This window comes from Leptosomus discolor, chromosome 2, assembly GCF_034619465.1.
Source record: "Leptosomus discolor isolate bLepDis1 chromosome 2, bLepDis1.hap2, whole genome shotgun sequence".
NCBI lineage: Eukaryota > Metazoa > Chordata > Aves > Leptosomiformes > Leptosomidae > Leptosomus > Leptosomus discolor.
Genome location: NC_141392.1, coordinates 3,667,495 through 3,678,002, shown reverse-complemented (window position 1 = coordinate 3,678,002; position 10,508 = coordinate 3,667,495). Strand labels below are relative to the sequence as shown.

At 42.3% G+C, this 10,508-nt stretch overlaps 1 protein-coding gene across 1 annotated transcript in view; it reads left to right on the top strand.

Moving 5' to 3' along the window:
- Nucleotides 1–483: 483 nt before the first annotated feature.
- KIF6 (kinesin family member 6) overlaps nucleotides 484–10,508 on the top strand; it is a 167,311-nt gene continuing 157,286 nt past the window's right edge. Inside the window, exons 1-3 of the mRNA XM_086482232.1 lie at nucleotides 484–549; nucleotides 1,403–1,512; nucleotides 4,736–4,810. Of these exons, the coding sequence (XP_086338358.1) occupies nucleotides 484–549; nucleotides 1,403–1,512; nucleotides 4,736–4,810 (251 nt within the window). The remainder of the gene's footprint in view (nucleotides 550–1,402; nucleotides 1,513–4,735; nucleotides 4,811–10,508) is intronic.

The following is a 10,508-nucleotide window of genomic DNA, read 5'->3' as shown; positions in this document are numbered from 1 at the left end:
AATTTCCCTTCCTGACGCTCCAACCGGTTAACCACAGGCACTTCTCCCGAAGCCAGCGGCCTGACACGGGTGGGTTCGGCCGGCGGGACACACGGGCAACGCACAACCCCACGGATCTGGCGGGGAATTCCCGGTGTGCCAGCGGGGGGGCCCAACACGCCACCCCAACACCGCGCCCGGCGGCTGGGTGGCGGTTACAGCTCCCTTTTCCCACAGCCGCGACACTTCGGCCTCGGGGAAAACGGCTGGCGGGGAACTGCCGTTAACGGCCAAGCAGGCAGCCGCCCCTCACAGCGGGAGCCCGCTGCTCCCTCCTCCTCCTCCTCCTCCTCCTCCCGAGGGCGTGAGGGCACGGGGCGGGAGCCACCCCCGCCCCACCAGCGCCCGCGGCAGCCGCCGCTTCCCGCCCGGCGCGGCGCACGCCGGGTAGCGTGCCCTGGTTACCGTCGCTAGCCGGCCGGCCCCGGCGCTCGGCGGGCAGCGATGGGGAAGGAAACCATCCGGGTGTACGCGCGGGTGAAGCCGCTGGGCAGGCGGCAGCCGGCGGGGGTAGGACGGGGGAGCCAGCAGCTGCTGCGCTGCCGGGGCGGGAGCGGGGCGGCCGGGGCGAGGCGAAGGGCGCCCCGCGGGGGCTCCTGAGGGCGGGGAGCGGGCGCCGAGCCTGCCCCCCCCCCCCCCCCCCCCCGCCGCCCGCAAGGGAGAGCTGAGGGGCTGGTTGCGTGGTGGGGCGCGGAGCGGGAAGGCGCAGCCCTGTGCTGTTCTCCAGCGCCTTAAAAAGTTTATAAACACGAAGCACGGGAGCTTAGACCGCAACTATTGAGGGAGGCGGCGGGGAACTTCTTTCCCGCCTGGTTGTCCCAGAAAGGCTCCCCAGGAAAATCCTTTGGTGCTGGTCACCGGGTGTCTGCAGTGCCACACGGTTCTGGGCGGCGGGGAGGGAACGTGTTTTTTAGCTGTCCTTGCAAGGGATAATAAAGATAATGAAAGCATTCCTCAGGAGTCGTGCAATTGGGGCTCTGCGTTGTCTTCTCGTTTTAAACCAGCTGTACTCGTTCTGCCATCGTCTTTCCCAATATATTCTTCTGGAGGGGGTTGCACTGGGGCTGTGCTTTGGTTTTTGTAGCATCTCGGATACTAAAGTGGTTTAATAAGCAAGTTGTGTCAAAGGGGCTAGGTTTCTGTTTCAGATCTTGCTGCAGCGTTTACATGGTAACGAACAGGATCATGTTAGCGTGTGCTGCTTGTGTTGTACAACAGCTGAAGGGGGGGCTCCTCTCCCTTTAAGTGAAATTTGTACGTCTTGAGGCAGTTAGAGGTGCTAAGCTTACCTAAGTGTTACACCTAAGGGCTGTGCTGTTCTGTTGGTAAAATTATTTCGTTGGTTCATATCTATGCTTGCTAGATTTACACAGTTGACAATGATGAGAAATCTCTGTCCAGTCTGGAGATTATGGTGCCACGCGATTTGGCAGATGGGTTCGTCAATAATAAACGAGAGCGCTACAGGTTCAAGTAAGTAGGAGCCTTATCTTTATATCTTCTGCCTTTAGTGATCGATATCACGATGTGTAGTGATAGAACCAGGAGAAGCCTACTCTTAATATTAAGTTTTGGTATCAATAGGTTTATTTTTATGCAACTCCTTTAACAAGAGGAATACTGCAACACAGGATGCTCTTCACCTGAACAAGTTTGATAACATTTGATAAAGTTCCATGTTTTTTTTCCTATCCACTGCAAGGCTTTATACATTTCTAAATCTCATCTCAAAGACTGACTCTTCATTCATCAGTTCTTCCATTTTTACAGCTTGTTTTGGAGTTGCGTATGAAAATTGAATGCAGGACTCTGTGTTGTCTGGTGATCTAATGAGCTGGCTTAGGCTGGCTAAAGATGTCTTGATGTAAAACGTTCTGTTTAGAAAATGTGTTTCAGACGTAACCAAAACACGGTAAAGAAAACCAGAGATTGCTGAAACAAACAAAAACATGGTCGTGGAATGTAAATATTTTTTAGAAACTAAAAATAAATACCAGCAATATCAATAAAATATTTTTATCTTTTCAACATAAAACTTGGAGGCCACACTTTAAAATTTTGAAGATGAAAAAAGGTAGAAGTATAACTAACTACCTCTAACGACAAGGTTGAGGTTGTCTTTTTCCAAGTTGTATATTCTTTATTTTTTATAATACCAAACCAAGTAAATTTCTTGCTCTATGGTATTAAAAAAGAGAGCCCCAGATAAACATCTGCAGCTCAGACTGATGTCATTTTACATCAGCTAAGGAAATCTGTTCTGCTTGGGAAGAGAGGAGCTACCCTCTCCAACCAGATTAATATGCAGAACTAGCTTAGTTTGCAGATGCCCAAACCAGCTATAATGAATGCTGATTTTTTTTTCTGACTTTATAATTTGTTAAAACATCTGTAGAGGTGGATTTTGAGAAACACTATGCCTTATTATCCTTAAGACAATGCAAAAATAATGCTATGGAGTAAGCTTTTCTTTTTCCTCCATAAACCTCACATTTTCATGCAATCTATCTATCCTGGTCACCTCAAACATCATTCCCCTTTGCTCTTACTCTCTTATACAGGAATCAAATACAATTGTTTGAATTACTTGACTGATTGTTAGCAGGGTAGAATATATGTGTCTATTCCCCTGCAGCCCATGTGCCTTTCTATACACCTGCTGACCATAGTGCCTTTCCTACACCTTGTGGAGCTCTATGTGAGCATACAGCTCCAGACAGGAGGGACAACACAGCAGGGCACAAGCAGTCCAGGAGGTTTCTGGAGTGTATGGATGAGTACTTCCTAACAAACGATTATGAACAGAAGATCTGCTGCCCCTCGTATTTGCAAACATGGAAAACTGATCAAGGATATTAAACCTGAGGCTAGCCTTGGCTGCAGTGGCCATGAGATATAGTGAAATTCAGGATATGAGAGAAGAGAGCAAGACAAAAAGTAGTGTCACAGCCCTGGACTTCAAGAGAGCAGACTTTGGCATGTTCAGGGACTTGCTTGAAAGAATCCCACAATACACAGCCCTACAGAGAAGTCCAGGAGAGCTGGCTGATTTTCGAGGATCGCCTCCCCAAGGTCAAGAGCAGTCCTTCCAGACAAACAGGCAATGACACACAGGCAGCAGGAGGCCTGCATGGATGAGGAAGCCGCTCCTGACTAAATGCAAACATAAAAGGAATTGTACAAGAGGTGGGAGCAGCGTCAAGGTGACCCAGGAAGGCTGTCTGAGGAATGGGATCAGGAAAGCCTCGACAAGTGCGTGGTGAGGGCTGCTGAAAATGAGCTGAGCTGCTGGGCTTAGAGGGTTGTCATCGGGGGTACAAAATCCAGCTGGAGGCCAGTCACTGGTGCAGTCAATGCTGGGATCCAGTACTGTTTATCATCCATGACCTGGGTGATAGGACTGAGTGAAGTTTCAGCAAGTTGACAAGATGAAACTAGGAGGGATGGTTGACGCACCAGATAGTTGTGCTGCCATTCAGAGGGCCCTCAAGAGGCTGGAGAAATGGGCCAATAGTCGTCTCGTGAAGTTCCACAAAGTGAAATGCCAAGGAAGTCCTGCTCCTGGTGAAGAATAACCAGGACGAGCTCAGGGCTGACTGAAAGCAGGCTTGCAGCAAAGGACGTGGAATCCTGGCGGACAAGAAGTTGAACACGAGTCGGCCGTACACCATTTGCAGCAAAGGCGGTCAACAGCCCCTGGGCTGCTTTCGGAAGAGCATTGCCAGCAGGTCAGAAGAGTTGATCCTTCCCCTCTAGTCACCACCAGTGAGATCACAGCTGGTTCTGGGCTCCGGCAAAGGGACACGAAGATGATTAAGGGACTGGAACATCTGACATGTGAGGAGAGGCTGAGAGGGACTGTTAATCCTGCAGAAGAGAGGGTGCAAGGAGATGTTATCAATGTGTATAAACACTTGATAGGGAGGTGAGGAATAAAGAAGATGGAGCCAGATGCTCCTCAGTGGTGCCCAGTGACAGGATGAGAATTAATGGGCACAGACTGAAATACAAGAAATATAAAAATACCTTTTTTTTTTTACTGTGGGGTGATCAGATACTACAACAGGTTGCCCAGAGAGGTTGTGGCACTTCCATGCGTGGAGATACTCAAATCCTGACTGGGCAGATCCCTGCTCTAGCTGACTCTCCTTTGAGCCTGGGGACTGGAGCAGATGGTCCCTTCCAACCTCAAATGTTCTATGATTCTGTAAGACAACTGCAAATATTTTGTATAGGAAGTGACAAAACTTAGATTGAATTAAATGTCTCCTTGTGACTCAGGGTAACTGTGCAGCAGAATGAAGGAAGTAGTTATGAAAAAAATGTGAGCCTGGCTGTACTGGTGGGATGCTGTATTTGGTTATAGTGTAATCTATTTATCCAGGTCTCAGTGCGGTGCCAGTTACAAACACTGATTCTCTTGACAGATTTAAAATACGGTTTATTTTTTTTCTAAGCCACATCATTTTATCAGAGGATTTTATTGTACAGATCTCGTCAAAGCAGCACTGTGTACAGCCTATTTATGTACAATAGCACAACAGCACGCTGTGGTTAAGACTACAGGGAAAACATTGTACCAAGTTATGTAAGCCTAATGATGTAAACATTGACTGCTACAAACACAAACAAAAATGTATGAATCAAGTAGTGTTTTAAGATTCTAAGCAATTATTATTTTGCTTAATATTTTCAGATTTCAGAAAATTTTTGACCAAGAGGCAAAACAAGATGTGGTTTTCGACAGCATTGCCAAACCGGTAGCAGACTGGTACGTTGTTGATCTTGCGAGTAATCAGGGTAACGCAGGGACAAAAATAGCTTTCGTTGGGTTACTTGGAGGAGAGCTGGCCAGGGTTTGTCTCCCTGTTGTAAAAGTGCTGTTCTAATTTTCTAAATACTGACATGTCTGAAGCTGGGAGATACGCAACAACCCGCTGTGAATTTCATGTGTGGTGAGGTTCCGTTCTTAACTCCTAAAATAGCGCTGCTACTGTGGCCTCTTTTGTTGCACTGGCATAGAAATCCACGTCTAATTAGGTTTTTGTCTATAATATAAGCTCACTTAGAAAAGCATCCCCATGAAGGGGTAAACCGAATGAAAATCTTATCCCCCCCTGTTTAGTTTTCATTAAGTTAGGGACACTCATGAATTAATACCTGTAGAGATATTTTCCGATTTTGCCCTCGTTATTTTTGTCTTAATGCGTAAAGCAGTGATTTTTGGCACTGTTTTTGTGTTTCTCCTCCGCATAATAACCAAACAACGCTCATATTGCAGAGTTTGCAAAGGCAAGTGTTTAAGACTGATGTAGAGCCCCTCTTGACTCATGGTGTGGACTGAATGCCACTCTGAACCAGGTGGATTTTCCAAGATGCCGCCCTTTTGCTCAGTTTATGCCCACATCGCTGGCGTTAGTACTGGTTTTAGGGTGGGAGGGGAATCCCACACTGGAGGAAGCAGAATTTCTGCATAATGTTTGTTTATCAGACTTACTGCTCAGAATCCAAACTTGTGGCAGGTTGGGAAGTTTTACTTTAGGTACCAACTTGTTTCTCATTCGTTGTCTGATCCCTCCGTTGCGTTAAGCTGCGGTTCTGCAAGTTATTCTTCAGCCCCTTGCACTGAAACGTGTTTTGTGCAGTAGGAAGACAGACATCCTCAGTTGGACACTTATTCTTTCTCAAATTGTTGCTTGGAACTAAAAATATGCTTTGGAACTAAAAAATACACACACACACATTTTCTTCTTACAAGTCCGACATAAAGCAGGAGGGTAATTGACAGTGAAAATGAAGAGCCAGTGGATTTGAAACTTCACTAAAATAGGTTAAATATGATTAAAAAAATTTTTGTTATAGTCTTCTGTTCACACAAAAGGGATTTCTTTGCTTATCTGACTTTATGACATATAGCTTCAGGTTAACTCATTTACTTAACTTTAAATATTTCTGGGTTTAAGGGTGACTGCAGAAAAAAGCCCTGTTATCATATCTGACTGTGCTTGGAAAAAGAAGGGTTAAAAGTCTCGTTGTTACGTGCTATGGATTGAATTATCCTCCAGAAAAGCTCAGAGTATCTAAGCTAACTAGCAACAGACTGACTGATTTTTGTATTTCTTTTCCCCCTTTGGAGTGTTTTGTTAGAATATGGAAAGGTTTTCCAGATGAATAATTCACCTATACAGTGCTCTAATAAACAGAAGCTGGTATTGTTTTCCTTTATTTCAGTGTTGGCTGATACAAGATTTTTGTACATTGATTTACTCCATTATGTAGACTTTACTTTTGATTTTTAGATATTTTTTAAGTACTTGAAAGTACTTAAATGCTATTAAAATCAATGGTGTTTAGACATACAATTATCTCCAAATAGCTGAGTCTTAATCTTTAATGCTAAAATCAATTTATAAAATCAATTTTAACTGAATCAAGACTATTTTGACTCTGAGTGTTATAACATGTTAAAGCTTGTATTCTAGTTGGTTTGTATTGTTACTGATAATACTGAAGGATAATTTTGCTTATGTTTTTATAGTAGATCAGTCAATACCTGAAGTAGGTCCCCGTTTCTCATGCTCTTCCTTAACTTTTACCTGTTCTTAGGCAAAAATACGCATTTCAAAATGTCTCTGTAGTCATGAGGTTCACTGGCTAATGGAGTCCTGAGCTGTGCCTGAAATTGATTTCACTCTGTAGTTAATGACTCAGTTTTCCTTTCCGTTGTGGGACAGCAAGAATTGCCCTGCAACTTGAAAGACCACAGTCTTTCATTGCATGAATGTTCTTCATTATTTGTTTCTTTCTAAGTCAACATTCTCTTGCAGGGAAAAACTGTTGAAAATGCGCTCATTTCTGTTGTTGGAGTCACTTCACTGAGGGAACAGTTGTTGTCTGCCTATTGCCAGGGAAAAGAAAGTAGCAGGAAAGTATCAATGAAATAGTTCAGTAACGTTTTGAGGCTCTTTGCCATGAGAGTCATGAGAAAATTTGGTTACAGGCTTGAATGCTCAGGAAAAAAATTGGGCATTGTTTAGACTAGAAGCAGCACTGCAATGTTCAGGATTCTAAAATCTTTCTAGTTTGTTCTTGGATGGTTGGAATTTGGATGCAACGTTTTGTGGGGGGGTTTTTTTTTGGTTGCTTGTGTTTTTTTTTTCTTTTTAAGCGTGCTTTCTTTGATGTTGGGCCACTGCTTTTCTCTCTTTAAGTCCAGTTACATTGTCATCTTGCCTGTGGTTTCAGAGGCACCAGACATTAGTTTGTCTAATTTGCTTCTTCAGTCAGAAGTGCCAGCCTCTGCAAACCATTATAAGCATGTGATTTGCTTTATTTTTTCTATTACTTTTTGCTAATGCTTGAGTCATCTCTTACTTGGTTTCTTTCTATTATTTGTTTTTGCTTTCCTTTTTTCCTTTTCATTTTAAATATGTACTTCATGGTTTTTTGTGCGAAGCCAACTTGATCTTTAAGAAGCAGCACTAATGCTGTTACTTTATCAAAAATAGGGAAAATAAATAACATCCTTCTTTTACAGTTTGCTAAAAACTAAGCATTGCTTTAGTCCAACAGCAGAACAAGGTTACTCTTACAATGCTTCAAACACTAGTGTTGTGATGATGAATGCAATCAGCAATTAAGTAGAAAATCTCAGTGCTTTGGATTAGTTTTGTTTCCAGTTCTAATGTGGCCAATGTTTTGTGTTGATTTCTTAAAGAATGATGTTGAAAATACTTTCTCTTGAGATGGATCACGCAAATAAGAAATGGCTCGGTTCTTTACAAGTCTAATGGCAATCACTTGTGGTTTTCTGAAAGCTCGGATATCCCCCAGGATAGTCTTCCCATTGCTACAGATTTTACTTTCTGCTTGTGTTCTCTCTTTATCCTAAGAACTGGCGTCTGTAATATAGAAACTACTTCACTTGACTCTCTTCTGGTTGGGTTTTTTTTTTTTTTAATGCTGCTTATTCTTACAAAAAAATGTGGTAAAAGTATTTGCATGAACAATTATCTGTTCTGACCTGGATATATTTGTGGCACAGTGTGGGAAGTAGTGGTTTGGCTCACCTGCAGGCAACCTCCATCACAGCTGTGTTATTGCTAATGTGGGTGATTTAGGCACAAAAGACCTGTAGAATCTCTGTATAGTAAAAGGACACTCGGTTTTTTGGATGTCAGCTTGAAACAAATGTAGCTTAAAATTTCCCCTAAATTGAGAAATTGTAGCAGTAATGCTAGCAGTTCTACCTGAAAGTGAGTACGATCATGAGGCAATAAACAGTGAAAAGCTTCATTAATGTTTCATCTCAAAAGACTATTAGGTGCTCCTGTTTATTTTGACTTAAATTGCATGGTATGGAATTGTCAAGAAGGTTGCTTGTTATAGGTTATGAGTTGAGAGCTTTGATTCAGAGTATCTTTGTGTCACTCTGCAGTGCTTATGGTGGAATTCTAAATATATTTAGAGGGTTTTGTTAAAAAAAAGAAATTGCACTGCACTTTTTTTTTATTTAGGAAAGCCCTTTTGAAATTCTAAGGAAACTTACTCGCACTAAGCGCTCAAAAACCCAGTTACATGCACATTTGGAAATTGGTGTTGATTTTGAAAGATGAGGCAGCACCAAATTAGATTTGTTCCGTGAATCTGGCGAAGGCATAAGGGAAAGATGTCATACTGACATACTTTGTTTATTTTAATTAAAACAAACTTTAATCTGAGCTCCAAGTGATAGAAGATACCTAAATACTGAGTCTCTGTAAAGACAAATCCTCCCTGAACGCTTGTTTTCCAGATCTACAAAAGAAGGTCTTCCTTCTTTTTGCCTTAAATAACATGTCTGGTGTCTGGTTTTGCCAGGACTGTGTTGAAATTCTGTATTATTTTTTTTTAATTAAAAAACTATGACTTGAGGTTTTCTGAGATAGAAAGAAGAAAAGTGAGGGACATTGGTAAAATATTTCAGGTCAATGAGAACCAAGATGAGGAGAGGGCTGACAGTATCCCAAGATCAAAGATATTGGTGTTTCCTGCTTTTTTCATTAGTCTAGTAGTTTAATAGTTATTGTATATTTGTTCCAACCACATACCTTTATGTTACCAGTCATTTAAAATTAAGATGTCAGAACTCATTAAAGTAATAATATGAAGCTGAAATAAACTAGCAAAAATCAAAGTAATTAATTTTTAAAGCTGAATTTTTTTTCTTTTTCCCAGGTGTTTTTTTCTTATCTACATATAAACACTCATGGAATTCAGTCCTTACTTAATAAGGCCCTTTTTTTTTTTTTTCATTTAAATATTTTGGCGTGTGTTGTTTATTCATATTACAAACCTAGTAAAAACCTTTCACTTTGCACTTTTTCATTTTAAAACGAAACAATAAAAATTACAGATGGCTTCAATGCATCTACTTAAACGGCTGTTTTAATCTTTTTGAAGACTGAGAAGTATGTCTTGCAATAGGAATTAAGTGTCAGAGGTAGCAAATCTTTTTGCTTTGACTTCCTGTTCATCACTGCTGTGATGACTTCTGGTGTTCTGGGTAGGCTTCATTTACCAACTGCTGAGACAAGATTTCCACATCATCTCTAATACCTGCCAATGTCAAAAACTTGAGAATAAAGTGGTTAGTATTTCTTTGTCTGTTTTCATAATAAAGTTTGGAATAACATGAAAGGAATCAGAATACTGACTTCCATGAGGAAGATTGTCATCTTGGTGGTTGTAAAATGGATGCATTGAGACTAGGCTGAAGTAGAGCACTTTGTAGGAGTTTGTAGCATGTTTTCAGGGACTGATAAGGACTGTTTACTTTTTCCTTCTGCTGCTGATTCTGTGCGAATTATCCCTAGTGCTGACAAATCAGAGTAATTAAGTCAGAGGGGATCTCCGTAGGTCATCTGGTCCAACCTCCTGAGCAAAGCAGGTCTAGCTTCAAGGTTAGATCAGGTTGCTCAGGCCCTTGTCCTTCAAAATGTCCAAAGGTGGGGATCCCACAACCCATCTGGGCACCTGTTCCGGGGCTTAACTGCCCTCACTGTGAAGAACATTTTCCTTGTACCTATTTTTAACTTCCCCTCTTGCAACTTGTGACCGCTGCCTCTTGTACTACCACTGCAGGCCTCTGAGAATCAGAATTTGAGTCTGTCTCTGCAGCAATCCGTTGCATAATGGAAGGTGGTCATTAGGTACGTGTATAGCTTGCTGTTCTCCAGGTTGATAGAAAACAGCTCCCTTGGCTTTCCCTTGTGTGTGATGTGCACCAGCCCGAACAAACTTGGTTCCGTCAGGCTCACTCCAGTTTCTTTACAGCATCCTCTTTCTACTGGGGAGTCCAAAACAGAACTCAAGGGGGAGAGTTTGTTTAATTTTCTTGCAAATTTTGATGGTAAATGATCTGTCTGATTCAGCAAAACTTGTGTAGCAGCAGAGGAAACAGAGTTCTTCATTATACTTAGGCACAAGCC